At 36.0% G+C, this 19,969-nt stretch overlaps 2 protein-coding genes across 9 annotated transcripts in view; one reads left to right on the plus strand and one right to left on the minus strand.

Annotated features, from left to right (window-relative positions):
- DENND4C (DENN domain containing 4C) overlaps positions 1 to 14,577 on the plus strand; it is a 158,329-nt gene extending 143,752 nt beyond the window's left edge. For 6 of the 8 annotated variants that reach the window (XM_074199885.1, XM_074199890.1, XM_074199886.1 and 3 more), the window contains 4 exons: positions 2,885 to 3,002; positions 5,511 to 5,661; positions 6,140 to 6,204; positions 6,396 to 14,577. In XM_074199885.1, the coding sequence (XP_074055986.1) occupies positions 2,885 to 3,002; positions 5,511 to 5,661; positions 6,140 to 6,204; positions 6,396 to 6,532 (471 nt within the window). In that variant the 3' untranslated portion in view covers positions 6,533 to 14,577. Of the gene's footprint in view, positions 1 to 2,884; positions 3,003 to 5,510; positions 5,666 to 6,139; positions 6,205 to 6,395 lie in introns of those variants that run through there. The other 2 variants (XM_074199889.1, XM_074199891.1) reach the window with 2 other exon arrangements.
- RPS6 (ribosomal protein S6) lies at positions 12,396 to 19,310 on the minus strand. Its single transcript, XM_074199894.1, has 6 exons — positions 19,202 to 19,310; positions 17,358 to 17,489; positions 16,770 to 16,980; positions 15,764 to 15,910; positions 12,702 to 12,859; positions 12,396 to 12,533 (listed from the first exon to the last, which is right to left on the minus strand). Exons 1-6 carry the CDS (start codon positions 19,205 to 19,207, stop codon positions 12,438 to 12,440), a joined length of 750 nt encoding a protein of 249 aa, XP_074055995.1. The 5' UTR covers positions 19,208 to 19,310; the 3' UTR covers positions 12,396 to 12,437.
- Positions 19,311 to 19,969: the final 659 nt, after the last annotated feature.

Genomic DNA, 19,969 nt, shown 5'->3' on the forward strand with positions numbered 1-19,969 from the left:
GATACCTTAAGAATATCTTTTGAAAATCAGGTACACTTCGCTCTGAGTTTATTCCTAGAGAATACTACCGTCCTGGTAGAAAATATCTAAACTTCCTTTGGTGTGGTGTTAGATGTTATTTTATCATAGAAAGGATCTTCTGTACCCAGCTCCTCAGCATATCGTGCAGTTTTATAAGAAAGTCTCTGTGTAGACTTCAGGGTCACAGAACCAATCAAAATAGAGAACTAATTCCTCACAACCCATAACCCCATCAGACCTCTTCAGGATATGAATTAGATCCAAGAGGTAAAGTTGTAGTTGGCTTTACTGGTCAAAAATGTCCAGCACTCTAATGAGGTAACAGTCTGATGAATTAAGTGCAGAAAAGATTAATCCCTAATGTGCTCACTTAACACCTTTGGCTATATATACTATGATCCTAGTAGGTTTGGTCCTGAAATCTTTGACTCAGCAATTTCCTTGCCATTCTGAGGTCACAGGCAACAAAACTCACTGTACCCTTCCTTTTCTTTCTCTCTGTGTGGAAGAGGTAAGAGGTACAGGAAAGCAGCAGCTTACTCTGCCTTGTATAACAGCTTTCCTACACAGTGCTTAGTCAAAAAAAAAAAAAAAGCTAAGGAGCAGAGGGAACTGCAGCAGTATGCCAACATATATAGGGCTCTGCCTTCACTTTTAGAAATCACTTGGGGGCAGAGACTGAGACTAGTGAAAAGTGAATTCCATATCATGGGAGGTGTCACTGAGTTCTAGTCCTTAAGGGATCTACCATCAAAGGGAAAAGAGTCAGAAAGCAGAAAGTGATTTTTAGGGACTATGGGGGGGGCTGAATGAAATTATCAAATATTTCAGAAGGAAACCAACTTATTTAAAAACCATGAGCAGATAAATTAAAGGGAAGCTATTAATAATAGAAAGCAAGATGACATCTAGGACATCTAAACAAGTCCACATACCTGTAAATGACTATTTCAAAACAAAAAAATATATAGCAATACCTGAGGAGGTCCAGGATTCTGTGGCTCACCAAGAAAGCATGAAACTACAGAAAAATATTTCCACATGGTTCAAGAGAAAAAAAGATTCAAGATAGCAGAAGCAATGAACAATTGGCAGTACAGAAAAACCTTAAATCCATGGTGGGGTAAATCTCTTCTTTTTTTTTTTTTTGCAAGGCAATGGAGTTAAGTGACTGGCCCAAGATCACATAGCTAGGTAATTATTTTATCTGAGGCTAGATTTGAACTCAGCTCCTTCTGACTCTAGGACTAGTGCTCTATCCACTGCGCCACCTGGCTGCCCAAACCCTACTCTGTAAACATTGTGACCATCTCCTCTGCACTAGTCACTTTCCTCTTGACCTCATGGTAAACAAATTCAGTGATAGACTGTCTACCTTTAACTTCTTACCCCCTTTCCCCTCATTATTCTGCTGATTACACCCTTCTAAACCTCAAACTTGGATTGCTCCTAACATTCACTGTCTTTGCTTTTTTATAAATGTAGTTCTGAACAAAGGAGAAAATCACCCAACTGTTCTGACTGGATCCATTGTATAGTTATATTATACAACCTCAACTGGCCTAATCTGCTTTCCTAAAGTTTTAGGTCCTACCCTGTCCCTTCTCTATTCAATAAACCTCAGTAAGCTCCCTGTTGCTGCCAAGATCAAATACAAAATACTCAAAATGGCATTCAAAGCCCTTCATAATCAACCCTCCCTCTTATCTTTCCAGTTTTCTTTTAGTTCATTCCCAGCTATCAAAATCTTTGATCCAGTGACACTGACCTCTGACCTTCTGACTGTTTTACAAATGAGATACTCCATTTCTGGCCTCCACATATTTTCGTTGACTGTCCCTGATGCCCGGAATGCTCTCCATCATCACATATGACAGTTACCCTCCTTTTTTTAAGTCTCAACTAAATTCCCATTTCTGCAGGAAGCCTTTCCCAAATCCTTCTTTATTGGAGTGACTTTCTTCTGTTGTTAATTCCCATTTATCCTATATATAGCTTGATAGTACATATTTTTGGTTGTCTCCCCATTAGTTTGGGAGTTCCTTAAGCACAGGGACTGTCATCTCCTTTGTTTTGTTTTGTTTTTTAAATCTTCAGTGCAGGGGCTGCTAGGTGGTGCAGTTGATAGAGCACCAGCCCTGGAGTCAGGAGTACCTGAGTTCAAATGCGGCCTCAGGCACTTAATAATTACCTAGCTGTGTGACCTTGGGCAAGCCACTTAACTCCATTTGCCTTGCAAAAAAACTAAATCTCCAGTGCCTTGCACATAGTATTTGACTCCTGAACTAGAGATCCTTCACCATTCTGTTTACCCTCCCAGGACACTCTAGCTCATCAATATCCATTTCTAAAATTGTCACCAGAACTAAAAGGATTAACTAGTAGTTCTGTCACTTACCTAGTCCTGGTTAATGCATTTCTCTTAAAGCAGCTTAATAACCCATTTACTGCAAAGAATAGCTATAACAAGAGTATCTAGAAATAAAACAAGAGGAATGTCTTGAGTTCACCTTAGTAAAACTTGGTCTCTGTTTTGAATAGAAACACTGTCACATCACAGAAATTTCTCCATCTCTTTTAAAAGTCATAGAAGTCAGCATTTTGTTCATGTCTTGAATCTATAACACTGCCTTATTCAACCTTTCAATCTAATATTTTATTCCCCTTCCAAAGAAAAAGCATGGTATAATAGAAAGAGTTAGACTTAGAAAGGTTTGGATCCAAATTCAGTGAGTTTGTATTTAGTTATTTCCGGGTTTTCTGCTTGTGAACTTTTTTCCAGTTAATAAATTTTTAGTTGAATTATTGTTGAACTTTGTTATTCTCATGGTATGGCTAATACTTCCTTTTAATTTACTTTTAGCTTCCTCTTTCATCTCTATCCCAGGACAGCAAACTAGTCTATATTCAGCTATTATGGGACAATATCAACCTTCATCAAGAACCTGGAGAGCCCTTGTATGTTTCTTGGAGGAACCTAAGTAAGTAGATCAGTCTCCTAGAAGAAGAAAAGTTTCACTGTTTCCAATTTAGTTCTTTTTGTACATGTATTTCAGGTTGAATTTAATATTTTTTGCTATTCTGCTTAAATCAGCAGAAACTTTAAAGTCTGCATATCAAGCTCCTCTGTGTAGTTGAAAAAGAAGGTCTTGTGAAATGACTGAGCTTGATGCTCTACCATTTGGGCCCTTTTTTCTTTTGATTTGTTTATAAAGAAGTTGTGCTTATACAGGTTTAACACTGTTTTAATCTTGGGTTGTTTTTTGTTTTAATTCTAGTTTTTCAAAGTTATTAGTTTTGAGTCTTCTTATTATGATACTCCTCTACTAATGTCCTACCTCAGTACCATGTGGAGGTGACTTTGTACAAAGGTTACACCAGTAAAGTACATGCTGAGGCCATTGTCAGCAAGATGGAAGGATAGGCCAGGCATTGATTTTATTTTGTATTTGTTGTCCAAGGACCACCATATCAGGTTAGAGAAGCATGTTTCTAGGAGGTTGACCATCAAATTCTGTAAAAAAACCTTTCCCAGTCTTCCTTAATGCTAGTGCCTTCCCTTTAAAATTATCTCCAATGTATCCTCTTAAACTTACCTTTATATATGTTTTCCCTGTTAATTGATGAGCTTCTTGAGAGCAGGAACTTTTTTTTATCCTTTTTTTTTGTATCCCTAATACTTAGTATAGTTCCTGGGATATAGTAGAAACTTTAATAACTGCATCTTTACTTAAGTTACTCATGAAACCATCTGTTTGGGCTAGGAGTTCTTGCATTCTCCCTTGGGTAGGAGACACCAGTTAAGCCATCTAGTCTTGAAATATCACATCACAATCAGAGCATCAGGTAATAGCTTGAAGTTCTGTAGTCATAAAGGCATACTGGATGTGAGAGTCAAGTGGCCATCTGCTCTGGTGGGGTAGACAGTACACATATTCTTCACACATAGGAAAGGAAAAGTGAGAGCTTAAGCAACGTTGCCGTTGCTACAAAACTAGTAATTGGTAGCCCTAAGTTTTCTGACTCAGAATCTGCATTCTTCTCAGTATTATACCTCCCTACCATTCACAAAAACTGACCCTTGCCCTTGAAATTGATTAATGGGCAAATAATGAGCTTCACAGCCTCAAAATTTGGATACTAGCAAGATTTGAAATTATTTGAAATGAACTGCTTTTGTAACCACCGAGAATTGAGGTAAGTGATTTATTTAGTTTTAGGCCAAATCATGTAAATTCTTGTTTTAGGACATGAGAGGATTTGAGAAAAAGATTATTCTTGTAAGAACAAATATGGGGAAAAGAAAACATGCATAAAATCTTTCTGAGGGAGCTTTTAACTTCTCTCAGCTCGTTAATCTGGACACTTTCTCCATGAATGTTGTATCCTTACATCATAAATTATTTTTTGAAGAAAACAATTATATTGTGGTTAAGTTCTTTTAGATTTAACCTGTGTTTTTTTCTCTTTTTCTTTTTTTTGTTTTTATAAGGCAGTGGGGTTAAGTGACTTGCCCAAGGCCACACAGCTAAGTAACTATTAAGTGTCTGAGGTCAGATTTGAACTCAGGTCCTCCTGACTCCAGGGCTGGTGCTCTATCCACTTTGTCACCTAGCTGCCCTAACCTCTTCATTTTTAAAAAATAGAGAGCAGTAAAAGTTCTCAAGGAAAGAAAAGATTTTAACTAGATAAATTTCCCTCAAATGACTTTATTTTTAAAGGGATTTAGGAGTATATATACAGTAGCTTAAGTAAAATATAGGCATTTAAAATAAATATTAATGGTTTAATTAGCATTTGTTGAGCTATATGAATATTACTGTACTAGGTTGTTTTTTTTTTCCCAAAGAGGGCAGTGTAGCATTTTAAAAATAAAAGATATGGACCCCACCTTTTTTGAATTTATAATCTTTTGGAAAGAGGAAACACATGGACCAACTAGAGAATTCCTTTTTTTCTTTTTTTAAAGGAACTTTATTTATTTTGAGTTTTACAGTTTTTCCCCCCTTTCTTGCTTTCCTCCTCCCCCCACACCCCACAGAAGGCAGTCTGTTAGTATTTACATTGGTTCCATGTTATACATTGATTTCAGTTGAATGTGATGACAGAGAAATCATATCCTTAAGGAAGAAAAATAAAGTATGAGATAGTAAAATTACATAATAATATAATGCTTTTTTTTTTTCCTAATTTGATGGTAATAGTCTTTAGTCTTTGTTCAAAGTCCATAATTCTTTCTCTGGATGCAGATGGTGCTCTCCATTGCAGATAGCTTGTTAGAGAATTACTTTTTAGAGAAGTATTTTAAGAAGTACTTGGATATAGTACAAATTGCATAAGTAATGAAGAGTATTATCAAGCAGTGGGTTTAGTATAATTAAGTAAGGCATATTATATGACCCCAAGTTGAAGTGGAAAAAAAATCTTTGGAAAAAAATCTTGAGATCACTTTTCTAAGTGAGACTTATCCTCTATATTCTCATTCTTAGACTCAGAGAAGAAATCAACCTTTGAATCAGAAGACCAGCAGGCCACAAGCACTTTGGTAGAAAACATCAGGCAGAGTATTCAACATAATGATGTCCTTAAACCTATCAATCTTCTTTTGCAAAAAGTGAAGCCAGATGTAAAACGACAAAGGTAATAAGGCATTGTTTTCCAATTCAGTTACTCTCATGATAATATTCTGAAATTTCTTCAAAGTATCATCTAAGTTGTGTGCACATATATCCTTTAAGTACTCCAGGAAAGCACAGGTTTTGAAGGAATAAATTTGATTTTAGCAAAGTAAAGAAATTAAAGGGAAAGTAAAATTGAGGAAAGGTCACTGAAAATGGTGATTGCAAATCTCCTTACTCTGTGTTGTCTCTTAACTTCTTCCTCATGGCTTCTAATAGGAGACAAGGTTTGGTGTGGAGGTGGGGATGCCCCTAGCTCTGCTTCTCCCATTCATTTAGCTTTCTTCTCCTAATCTATGGGTGCTTCCTCTGTCCCAGAGCAGAGTATTGGTTGGAGGGGAAATGAGCAGACAAACAGCTCAACATCTGTTTCAGGTGTGTAATGATCTGGATAAGCCTCCTAACTCTCATTATCTGCATACACTCTTATTTTTTCACAGGAGTTTATACAGAGAAATCCTCTTCTTATCATTGGTATCTCTTGGAAGAGAAAATATTGATATTGGTAAGTTGGTATAATTGAATAGTTAGGCATTTATTTTGAATAAGAGAGTTGTTTGTTTGCTTATTATGTCCAAAAATAGTTTTAGTAATACTAATTTGTTGTCTGATACTCCAAAGGTGCTATAGTTCTGCTTTAAATAACTTTGTTTTCTTTATTAATATTGCTTAAATTTTTTAAAAAATGTTTTTCAGAGGCTTTTGACAATGAATATGAACTTGCATATAAGAGTCTGTCTTCAGAGGTTCTAGGAAAGATGCAGAGAATTGATGCTCCCCCAAGTCTCAGTGTGGAGTGGTGCAGGAAATGTTTTGGAGCACCTCTAATTTAAATTAGGGATGATTTTGAACTTTCACAGCACACATCAGTCTTGAGAAACAAGCTGTGCCAACCTGGAAACATTCAGGTTTTGTGTCAGACTCCTGAGAACTGATGAAAACTCTGACGATGTATGTATGGTCTATTCCTGATAAATCTGCATCTCGTGACCTATTTGTTGCAGTTGAGAGTTAAAAATTATGTCTTTTGTTTCTCACAAGTTCCAAGTGAAGCTTACTAGCCCAATTCCAGGAGCATGAGCTAGAGGAAAGTGGATTGTGTGTGTGTACATACTTGTGTGTCTCTGTAGATGTATGCATATGCAACCTATATAATAAGTGTATATATTTATTAAAACCCTTAGATTGTACATTGCAATACAACTTTCTGAAAGAGTCTCATGACCAGTGAATTGTTGACTTTCTCACAAATTGGGCTGTAGTTATTACTAGTCAAATTTTTCTGAAAATCTTGACAACTGCCCTGCCACTGGCTTTATTTTAAATTTAATATATGCTTTTACTGTTTATATATATTTTTTGTTGGAATGTTATACTCATGATATACAATTCCCTTCCCCATATTCCTTTTTCCTGGTACCAAGATCATTTACTTTGAAGGTGGAAATGTTTTTACAAGTTAATTAGGTAGTTTAAATAAATTTGATTACATGTTACTTGATGATATACAGAATTAATTGGAACTTGATCCTTATAAAAAGCAAAAATTTGCCCTTGGCCTGAATTCTTCCCTCTCAGGCACACCTTGGTCACTTTTTTTAAACCTGTGGTATACCTTGCACTGCAAATGAAAGTTTAATATTTGTAATGTTTGAAAGTTAGTACTTGTAGATTTGCATGCACATCATCCTAAGTGTGCATGTGTATATATTTTTTACAAGCTTTAATGAATTGTCTTAAATGTTAAAGCTGTTAAGCTTATTATAGTCAGTAAACTTAAGAAAAATCATGACCTCACATGCCGCACTTAGCATTTTGTCATGCCTTGTATGCCTTCTATTAAAAACACACATTGTAGAGTGTGCTAGCCTTAGCTTCCTATATGGGACTTATATGCTTCCTGTTGATTGATCTGATATTAATTAAGCTCAGACTGAATTTCCAGGAAACACTGTAGGCGAATAAAGTAGTTGCTTCAAAATAGGCACTTCTGAATGGTATATCTCAAAAACACAAACCTGCCTTCCACCCAGTGTGTATTCTGTTTAAATGGATTTTCATAATCACTGTACCATTCTACATTTCTGGATTTATCAGCTCAATACCAATGCAGAACTCTAGTTTCAAGTCATTGTTGAGAGTGCTAGGGGCATAATCTCATGTCAGTGAGTCATGGCAACTGAACAGGTGACATAACTAAAAAGTTTTTATAACCATTTTTTAAAAAACATATTTTGCACTATTTGTGAGGATATATTTTTGCAATTTAGTCCTGGTTTTTCTCTGTCATTTAAGTTTATAATGCTTAAAAAAGTAACACTTATTGGGGGTAAAAAAAGTCATTTGGAATTAACCTGATATAAAATGTTGTTTTGTGTTATTGGACTTAAAACTTTTGACACAGTAAAAGTAGTATTATGAAGATGAATAAAATGAACAAAAATATTCTTAAACCTATTCATCGTATTCTGTGTGTTGTAGTTTTCAGGCTTCTGAAATGAATAGGATTAAGTTATTTGTCATCTTTGACAATTGGTGTTTGTTTTTCTATCCATCCCTTGATTTTTAATGTGACTTGGAATTTGTTTTTCCTCACTCATATATGTAAAAGCACTTCTGATTGGAAAAAAATTTTCACAAAAATGACCTTGAATATTCATTAATGTATGACCATGTTAATTAATCTAAGTTCATCTTTACTGTATTTACCAATACCTGGCTTTTATTTTTTTAAGCTTCAAGTCATATATTTCTAGGCAGTTGTTCAACTTGTGCTAATTTTCCATAACAACTTACTCTATTTACCTTGAGAATGCATATCTTTAAATAAGATGAATCTAAACTGAGTATAAGTCCTATTTTTTTAATTTACATAATAAATAAAATCTGCTGCTTCCATTCTTTCAGTTCCCTAATTTTGAACTCAGAATTCATGTTTGCTTGACTCTGCTCATCTGCCTTTTTTTAACTGAGACTAAAGATTCTATAAGTTTATAGTAAATAATATCTTTAATATTTTCACCTCTATGGGCTTTATATTTAAAAAATAAAATAAAATAGCTTATTTCCTCCTCCCCTCCCCCAACCAAAGTTAATAGTTTTTAGGGTTGGGTTGGTTTGATTTATTGTATTTGTATTTAATTGACTGCCAGAGATAGATAAAAACACTGTATGAAACAAAGTCTTGAAGACTACTGAAAATAATTTTTCAAATTAGTATCTGGAAAGTTGAGAAATACATTTTTGTTGTTCTTTATAGTAAAACATTGAAAGTATTGCTGATATCATATCACTGTTAGAATTGTAGAACTCTAGTTCTTCATATTTCGATAATTTAGGTTTCATAATACTACAGAAAAAGCTTACATGACTTAAGCAGACAAGTTTGACTTTTTTAATATCAAAATAAGTCATTTTAGTATCAAAATAAGTAATTTAACCTGAACCATTCAATATCCTATTCCTGTTTTTCCATGAATTCTTTTAACATAAAAATATTTCAGTAAAGAATAGTAAAGCATAGGATCCATTTGATATTATTGAAGTAATCCAGATTATCAACAGTTAAGTCATCAGCTCAATTCTCCAATTGATGGGGCTCTGTCATTATCAAGGTTTAGAGATGGTAAGGGGACCCTATTTCATCAGTCTCTACTATGAGGAACCTGCAGTCTTCATAACATACAGAATTAAAAGCCAGATGAATTAATTTTGTTTATTGAAGACTTTATTACTTTAGTGGAAAGGCCCTAGAGAGTTAGAGACATCCTGGTGTCATGGGAAAAGACTGGACTTGGATAAGAAGACATATTAAAACCCTTATTCTGAGACTTGATAGCTGAATAACATTGGGCACCTGTTTCCTCATCCATAAGAATAATCCCTTCACGATTCAATTCACAGAATTACTGCTAGTGTGCTTTTTTTTTTTGTTTGTTTTTGCAAGGCAGTGGGGTCAAGTGATTTGCCCAAGGTCACACAGCTATGTAATTATTAAGTGTCTGAGATCAAATTTGAACTCAGGTACTCCTGACTCCGGGGCCGGTGCTCTATCCACTGTGCCACCTAGCCACCCCCTGCTATTGTGCTTTAAAGGATGCAAAGTACTTTACTGATATTAGGGTGAAAATTTTACTTATATTCGAATTTCAGTATACTGCTCTAACAAATATTAACCATTTTCTTGGGCACTTCAAGGTTTATACTTTGACACGTTCTTCACAACAGCCTTTTTTCCAATTAAGAATCATGCCCATTTTACAGGTGGAAAAAATCTGAGAGGTTCAGATGAGATGAGATTTGAACCTGGATATCCTAATTCCAGTTCTTACCATTCTGCACTGCCCCATGCTGATAAAACTTAAGAAATGAAAACTCACAGCCAACTATTCAAATAAATATTTGACTTTTATAATTAGTAGGTTCACAAATAAATGATAAACAATAGTTTCTTCCCATTTAACTAGCTTTAATAGCCTAATAGGTGTTGCTTATTTTTAAGTATCTCTTCGGTCCCTTGAAATTGAGTGAGCCTCAGTTTTTTCCTTGGCAACATTTGCTATAAAATCCAAAATTCTAAAAATAATCTCCATGTTAAGAAATACAGTGCTAATCAGCAGTTCTGAGAACCTGATCAGTTAAGCCATAAAAATGTCATTTCCTCTCTAGTTTTACTAACTTTATTTAATGTGGTTCAGTTTGCAAATCTTAACAGAAAATTACTGCTGTGTAATAAGTATAATTTCCCATAGCATTCAAACCAAAGAACTGGTTTAGCATTTCTAACTTTTTTCCTTGAATGTCCTATAGAAAATCGATGTTACACTTGAGAATTATAGTAATACTCTCATATTTGTAAGGGATGTTAATGTAAATTGATATTATGTAGATTGCTATTTTTACTATTTTCCAGTTCAATGCAATATGTGTTGCAAGATGGAATGATTAGACCTGATGTCATAGCAACCTTGTTTTAAGAAAAGAAATTCATCTTAGGACATCTATATATTTCCGGTTAATTGAAAATATACTTTTTTAAAAAAAAAATTAGCAAATAAGCTCTCACTTAACACCAAAGGTGCCTTTAAAGACAATAAATGCTGAAATTGAAATTGTGTATGAAGTTGTCATTAAACTACTTTGGTGCATTATTTCTAAGGCTCTATACTGTTTCTGCATCTTTCAGTGGTACAAAAAAAAAAATAGGGTTTCTTGAAGATACAAAGCACATTGAAGTCCTTTCTGGAAATGAATTGTACTCCACTAAGCATGAAATATCAGTTTACTGTTGGAAAGCTTTCTGCTTACTGCAATCAATTTCTTCTGGTTTCCAAGGCTTTGTGAATTGTTAATTGCAACTTTTAACTGTGCTGACAAATTTCTCAGAAGGGTGCTTTGCGAATTTTGTATAGATTTCAAACTATAAAGCTTGTTAATGCAATTCTCAAAATAAAGTTTATGAATTATTTATATTTCTGGCATTTGATTTTCTGACTCATTACTTAAGAGATTGCAGAGATGCCATAGCTTTTTCAGATTTTTAAATCTTCATTTTTGCTTGATTCTTAGCACTGGCCCTGGAGGCAGGAGTACATGGGTTTAAATCCCATTTCAGACAATAGTCAATAAAATTTTTCACGTTGACCCCTTTTGAGTTTATTTTTGTAGCATTTTACATGAATTACTGCCACCAAAAACCCTGAAAGGAAGAAAATTAATTATACTATTGCTATTATATAAGACATTGTCTCTTAGCAAAACTGTAGGATAAATAAGGTCAATAAGGGGGATAGAAGTCTGCTCCCTATTGACCTTTAGGTATTTACTATAGCTACTGGTCAAGGTTAACCATGTGTCTCACTGCACTTACCTATAAAATGAGCTAGAGAAGTAAACTATCAAATGAGTGTCAGAAGAGTCAGACATAACTGGATAACAAAAAATTATTTGGCAAATTCAGGAATAAAATGGAATAGTAAAGTTGACCAGTTTGACTGAAAGTTAGGACATAAAGCAGAAATGTTACATGGCCTCCAAAAGATTTAATTATACAACTCTTTACCGTGGAAGAGTTGATGAAATCTACTTTAAGGCAATGGCAGCAACCAGACATTTTGATACATAAGGGGAAAAGCCAAGCACACACTCATTTAGGGAATACTCATGCTAATTAGTTAAAACCAAGAGTGTGATTTATTAAGTCATGTAGAATAGCTGTGGAGAAGTCCTTTTAATGCCATCTATCTGACCTGACAATAGGCTGGGTAGGCAGAGAAATCAATTGGCAAGAGGTAGTAAATAAATGTATAATTTCTTATTAGAAAAGGAAAATGAATGGAGCCCAAAGAGCAAATGATTCACAAAGAAATTCATCTTAAGACATCTATAGATTGATTATTTGAAAACTTTTACCTATACTTTTTCTTAAAACCCAAATGAGTTATAAAGAGTGATTACAATAGGGTGAGAAGGCCTAAACAAAGGCACAGGCATTCAGTCAGCTCATATGATAAAGATAAGCCAGCCTTTTTGAGGTTTTCAACTTGTCACATTCTCATTTGTTTGACTTTCATTTTAGTCAGGCCAAGTATTTTTTTTAATGAGGAAATTTCAATATTACACTAGAAATAACTGTATGTACCACTTACATGTCCAAATGCTATCTTTCTGTAAATTTAAAAACAAAAACCAAGCCTCTACTTGAGAAAACATATTTATTTCTAACACATTTTTAGAAATTTATTTCTGACTGGACTCAGATTTTGAGGTGGAGGCTCTCAGAGAAGATAGTCGACGTCTCTTAGCGATCTGTTCCTGACGTTTTTCTTTAGCCTCCTAAGAAACAAAAAACACATTGGTTTGAATGCTATTTGTTCAAAGAACTAGTGTATACAATATACAATGAGCTATAAGAATATCACCATAAGCCCCCTAATCAATCCAGAAAATTAAAAAGTAGCATTTTCTTAAATTGAGAAAAACCATGTACACAACCAACCATACCTTCATTCTCTTGGCCAAAAGCTTAGCATATTCTGCTGCTTCTTCCTTGTTCTTCTGAGTTCGTTGTTTCTTCAAAGCAATGCGTCTACGTTTGTGCTGCAAAACACGGGGAGTCACGAGACGCTGAATTTTAGGAGCCTTGGTCCTTGGTTTCTTACCTAGAGCAAAGCAGATGTAATGAGTGTTACCATGAAGCAACATCCCAGCCTATCCCTTTTAATAAAAATTTAAAATAAACAAGTGTCTCAAAGCATTTTGAATGTTATTTATTAGTAACATTTTATAGGTAAATGTTTATAAGCACCAAACTTAAATTATATAAAGCAAAATGGGGCAGTTAGGTGCCACAGAGTGGAAAGAGCACTGTATAGTTGGTCAGGTGTTTGAATCTGGCCTCAGATATTTGGCACTAACTAGCTGTGTGACCTTGGGGCAAGTCCTTTAACCCTGATGTCTCACATTCAGAACCATTTCCAGTCCTGATTCATATCTGACCAGTGGACCTTGATGGAGACTTAGCACAGCACCTCTTCATGCAGATCAATTCAATGTGCTTGTCATGGTATCACCTCCCTGATGTCATGATTCTTCAAAAATGAAGGACTAAGTTTCAATTGGCTTAGCAAACTGTGGTATGTATGTCATGGAACACTACTGTTCTAATAGAAACCAGGGAAGCCTAGAAGGATTTGCATAAACTGATACTGACTGAGATGAGCAGAACCAGAAGAACATTGTACACCCTAACAACAACATTGGAGCAATGATCAACCTTGATGGACTCGCTCATTCCATCAGTACAACAAATCAGGAACAATTGGGGCTGTCTGTGATGGAGAATGCCATCTGCATCCAGAGAAACAACTGTGGAATTTTAAAGACAGACCAAGGACTATTATCTTTAATTTAGGGGGAAAGAAACTGATATCTTATTGTCTGATCTTGCTATCTCTCATACTTTATGTTTCTTCCTTAAGGATATGATTTCTCTCTCATCACATTCAATCTGGATCAATGTACACCATGGAAATAATGTAAAGACTGGCAAATTGGCTTTCTGTGGGGAGAGGGAAGTAAGATTAGGGGAAAAATTGTAAAACTCAAAATAAAATCTTTTTTTTAAAAAAATGAACAAAGGGCAAGAACAGTGGATTGAGCACTGGCCCTTAAGTCAGGAGGAGCCAAGTTCAAATTAGGTCTTAAGACATTCAATAATTGCCTAGCTGTGTGACCTCAGGCAAGTCACTTAATCCCACTGCCTTAAATAAAATTAAAAAGGACAAAAACATCATATACAACTAAACACTAACATTTGGGTGAAACAATACTTTAAACTTCAAATTTAAAAATCTCTAAAATTAAGTAAATGAGGAATCCTTAATTGTAATCCTTCATTGGCAACATTTACTCATTTACAAAGTCCTGAAAACTTGCAAATAAAAGTACTACTGTAGGTTTTTATTTCTTAAGCTAAAGATCTGAAAAAGGAAAAAATTGTTAAATTGCCACAGTAGAAAATGGAAATAAGGGGAGAATAGAACCCACCAACAAAGTAGTCACATGTTCCCCAATAACAATACTTTATTTCCTCTTTTTTCCATCATACATGAAAATTAAAAACCATTTATGAGACTTTCATTGCTGGAAAGAACTTTACTAATTACCTAACATGCTCAAGTGAACTTTATGTAATCATAATTAAATTTCCTGGGGAATCTAGTCCTAGATCATTTAAAACTATATTATGTGTATATTTTTAATCATACTTTTTGCTCATAATTTATGAAGTCAAGAACCCCTGGAAAGGAATTAATTTATCATGTTTAAATTTCATTAGTACTTGAATGAGGAGACTCCAATCTAGATGGAACCCTTTTGCCTGATATCAGAAGCTGTTATAAAAAAAAAAGAAAAAAAGTTATATAGTTATACACCAGACTACCCAATACAGATGCCTTAAGAAGTGTGGTTCTCAAACCTTTTTCAGTCCAACTTGTGAAAAAATTAAAAATCAAACAGTATGGTTCCCTCCAAAAACCTAACAAAGGTACTTTAATGATAACTTTAAAATTTATTGCAGAAAAAATTCCATTTTTAAAAGTTACTACTTAATGAGAGCAAAATTCAGGAGTCACCTGGAAAGGACCCCAAATAAGTACATATCACCTCCTTAAAATGTTTTTTTTTTAAAGTAGAGATCCAGAAAAATACTCTCTAAAGCAAGACCATCCTGGCAGAATCAATTTCTATGACTTTTTGTTCAAATCTCTCCCTTTTTTGGATTTTCCCAAGGTAATGAATGGGGTTAAATAACTTGCTGAAGGTCACACAGATTAAGTATTATCTGAGGTCAGATTTGATCTCATATCCTCCTGACTCCAAAGCCACCTAGCTGCTACCTTCTCCCTACATTCATTTATAAAGACAAAGCCAAGGTTTGTATACAAGTTTAGAGTAATAATCCTATTTCTTGAGTTGCACCTAGAGCCAACTGAGGTGGTAAACCAAGTAAGATGAGAAACTTAACTGAGATTCTTGAATTAGTCTGTTTCCTAATCCATGAAAAGAAGGATCAATTGAAAACAAGCAAAACACTTAATACACTAGTTACTGTTATTTTACTTTGTACCTTCTAATTTCCCCATCAGTGTAGAATTAACAGAACAAATGGTTATCATGAGATTCTAAATATCACTAAGATCCCTTGATAACCCACCATACAACTCTTAAGAAAGAATAGCTAGGCAGCACAGTGGATAGAGCATTTTTCTTGGAATCAGTAGGATATGAGCTTAAATTTGACCTCAAACACTTTATTTCTGAACTGTGTGACCTTGGGCAAATCACTTAATACCATTACCTTGCAAAACCAAAAAGAAACCAGAAGGATTAATTATAATAAAAATAAAACTGTCAGTTTAGATCTCCCTTCTGTCACTGGCTCATTGTATGCTTCCTTCTTCCAGTTCTACATTAAAGGAAATTCTACAGTGTCAAAGCAAAAACTAATACCAGGAAATGACAGTACCCACCCTAGCAAAAGATACACTCTCTGCCCCTACCTTCCTTGTTGAGGGGTTTTCTCACTACATACTGGCGGACGTCATCTTCTTTGGATAAGTTGAAAAGTTTCCGGATCCTGCTAGCTCTTTTGGGCCCCAGGCGGCGAGGCACAGTTGTATCTGTCAGTCCTGGTATATCTTTCTCACCTTTAAGAAAAAAATGTCGAAAGTTATCACATTAAAAATGATTATTTTCAAACTTCCTCAGATACATGGTTATGAATTTTGCTTAGTATTGAAAGAATAATTTCTCACTATATTCTTCAGCTGAAAATTTTCAAAATTCATGTTAATTAACTGGAAAAAAAACAGAACTATATTGCTCACCAACTGCATTGAAATCTTAAGAATTCAAAGTATACTAAAAGTTCTTGCAAACCAGATTTTACTTTTTAATGTATCATTTGAAGAAATATATTCAATAACTAAAAAATACTAGGGGGCAGCTGGGTGGGGCAGTGTATAGAGCAACTGGCCCTGGAATCAGCAGGACCTGAGTTCAAATATGCCCTTAGACACTTAATATTTGCCTAGCTGTGTGACCTTGGGCAAGTCACTCTTAACCCCATTAAGTTAAGCCTTAAGTTAAAAAATTTTTTTTCTAAATACTAGACACTGAGAAAATCCATTTGTTCATAATTTTAAACAATGAAATATTATTTTGCTATAAGTAACTGTGCCTATTACTAAAGTTTAAACAACCAATTTACTAGAATTTAGACACAAATAGGAAAATTTGTATTTCCAGGAGGACAGGGGGAAAATAAAAACAAAAAATCAAGAACCCTGATAAATCACTTCAGTTTCTTAATCAGGTTTGGACAAGATCTGAAAGGTCACTGACAAAGTTCTAACATTTCTTGAGACCTTACACAAATGGCATGTGTTCCACAAAAGGAAAAAGTTTCTGTAAAATACAATAAGCTAAATTTAGTAACAGTCACTATGAAATAAATCTCCAAGCATTTCTTAACCAACTAGTTAGAAAAAAACTTTAAATGCTCACCTTTCTTCACAATAACCAAGTTGAGGACACTCAGATTAGCATCCACAATACAACCCCTAACAGATTTCCGTTTTCTTTCCCCAGTTCTTCTAGGGCGATAGCAAGAATGGCCCTTACTGAGCAGCAGGCGGACTCGTCCATGAGCCAAAACACCCTGCTTCATGGGAAAACCTTGTTTGTCATTTCCACCACTGATGCGGACCACATAACCCTAGAAGAAATACAAAAAGTTCATTTTAATATCTTCATTACTCATTTTTAACATTATCTTTTCTTACAACTCAAATTTTCATCAAAGGGCGAAATAACAATCAAATTATCTTTACCTATAGGCAAATCTATATAAGCACTCTTCACTTTGTAAATATATTGCAAAATCACCGGAAAACACCATATAAGACCATATAAAACAGAGATGTTGAGAAAATGTCCATTAAATAGTAATCTCAACTAAGAAGTTTTGCATATTTTAAAATGTCATTTCCAAAACACACACCTATACACTTATCATGATTCTGGATACCTATACACCAGGATGCTTAAAACACTAAAAATAACATTCTAATGTAAATGCAAGTTAACTTTCACCTTCCATTCTTCACCCAGAGCATCAGCAGACACTTCAGTGGCCATCCGTTTCTCATAAAAGGTACGAAGCTTTCTCTCATCATCCACTTCAATTAGTTTCTGACAGCCAGTGGCTGGGAAGGAGATGTTGAGCTGAAATTAAAAAAAAAAAAAAAAGACAATGTAAAGACAGAAAAATGTAGTATATTAGGCCAGATGATCCCCATTCAAACTCTGACCACTAAATACTTCTGTAACCTTTTGAAAATAATGGGTTTACAGAAAAACACTGTACACCTTAACAGCAACATGGGGGTGATGATCAACCTTGATGGACTGGCTCATTCCATCAGTGCAACAATCAGGTACAATTTGGGGCTGTCTGCAATGGAGAATACTCTCTGTATACAGAGAAAGAACAGTGGAGTTTGAACAAAGTTCAAGGACTATTCCCTTTAATTTAGAAAAAAAAAAATCTTATTGTCTGATCTTATTATCTCTCATACTTTTTGTTTCTTCCTTAAGGATATGATTTCTCTCTGTCACACTTAATTTGGATCAATGTACCACATTGTAAAAACTGACAATGTACCACAAAGTAAAAACTGACAAATTGATTTCTGTGGGGTGGGGGTGGGAGAGAGAAGTAAGATGGGGGAAAACTCAAATAAAATCCTTAATAAAAGAAAAAATGAAAAATAACAATGGGTTTAGTATCAAGTCATGGATTTAAAGGAAGAGACTTAGAAATAGTCTAGCCCATTTAAGGATGAAGTGATTGAGATGCAGAGAAGCTAAGAACCTGTCTAAGATCAAGATCATGTAGACAACAAATAGAAGAGCTGGTATTTATACCTAGGTTTTCTGAATTAAAATGAAGTGCTCTTTCCTAAAACATGCTTCTCTTGGGGGGAGGTGAGTGATTCCTTTATCTGTAAAATGACTAAAAGTATTTTTAAGGTTCCTGACAATCCTGTATTCCCATGAAACTTTCCTTTTTCCTCCAATAGAAAATATGGCACTAATTTTTTCAAAGAAAGCACTTTTTGCCAGTTTTTATCAGTGAAGTAGTATATATTTATTAAACTCTCTAGGTGCCATAAAGACAACAAGCACTGTCCTGAAGCTCAAGGAACTCATGCTAATGCGGATGGGGAAGTGGGCTGACAACCTACAAACCACTACAATTAGAGCCAGGCAACATGCGAAGCGCTTTGCGTTGATTATTCCATTAGATACGTAGAAAGTGGAGATTATTACCTTCATTTTACAGATAAGAACTGAAGCAAACAGTGGTTATTAAGTGACTTGCCCGGGATCACACACCCACTACGTCTAAAGTAAAACCTAAGGTGGTAGCGGGGGAAGGTCCGGGAAAGAAAGGTGGAGAAGGCCGAGACAAGGTGGGGTGGCATTTTAAGCAGGGCGGGGGTGACCAAAGAAACCTGCCCATGGAGTGCCTTCTTCTAGGGCTTCCTTTCCGCCCTTGATTCTCTCTCAAACACTAAAGCACCCGGAGAGAGGACGCAAATTCTCCAGTTCCGCTCAGTCACACATCACAGAGAATTCGAGTCAGCCGGGGTCTAAGTGCCAGCTCATTGGCAGCGCCCGGATTTCTTGGGGCTGGGCAAGGGACCACGTTCTATCAAAGCGGCCGCCGCTGAGGCCGCCATAGCGCTCGGGCCGGAGCCGATGCAATCCCCCGCCATCCTCTCTTCCCCAGCATTCCGGTCGCCGATGGCCATCCGCATTATCCGCCCCTGCCTTTTGTTCACACGACACCGAAGTCGAGGAGAAGGGGCGGCGGTAAGGTTGCCTTAAGAGACTCGCAGTGCCCGACCCCCTCCCCTCCCGGCACACGCTACCTTCATCTTTGCACAGCCGCCCGCCTCAGACCAGCCACGGGAAAGAGACCCAACTTCCGCTCCCTCCGGGTCACATAGGCTCTCGTAGATCTCGCGAGATTTTGCATTAGGACGCAGCGACGGACGGTGTCGCTCGTAGGCGGGACTTCCTGGGAAGCGGAGGTGGTGGGAAAGAGCAGATTGGTCGAAATGGGTTTCCCAGGAGCCCTTGCTCTTGACTGACGGGTTTTCCAGAAGACATGCTTACGTAGAGCCTGCGACTTCCGTCGCCTTTCTCTTTTCTGGGACTGGTTCCAGATTGTTTCGCATCTGCTCCAATCGGGTCTGAGATACCGAGCCTGGCCTGTGGCGACCTGCGGACGGGAAACCCAAGGATTCCAAATTCCAGCCGTCCTAAAACTTGCCTTTTGGTTTCCATTACAACGCTCGGCGGGAGTGGGAAGGGGAACCCACCCTCGCCCCCATCTCCCTTCCAACCCCGGCTTCCCCCCGGCCCTGTCTGAGCGCCTAGTTGCTTTTTGTCACGAGACGTTCGTCGACCACTTAGAATTTGTTTTATTGCTCTTTTTTTCCTCAAAGAATTCCTACTTTTTTATCTCAAAAAAAGCAGAGAAATTCCTAGCATCAAAACCCAGCTGGGGTCCGTTCTACTTGAAGCCTTAGTTTTTGAGCTTCAGAGTTCTACCCAAGTGGTTAACGGGCATTTAAAGTGCTTTCTTTAACTCTGCTAAACTCTTGGAAATTATCTTTTTAATTTTTTTTTGACGT

This window comes from Macrotis lagotis, chromosome X (assembly GCF_037893015.1).
Source record: "Macrotis lagotis isolate mMagLag1 chromosome X, bilby.v1.9.chrom.fasta, whole genome shotgun sequence".
NCBI classification, from domain to species: Eukaryota; Metazoa; Chordata; class Mammalia; order Peramelemorphia; family Peramelidae; genus Macrotis; species Macrotis lagotis.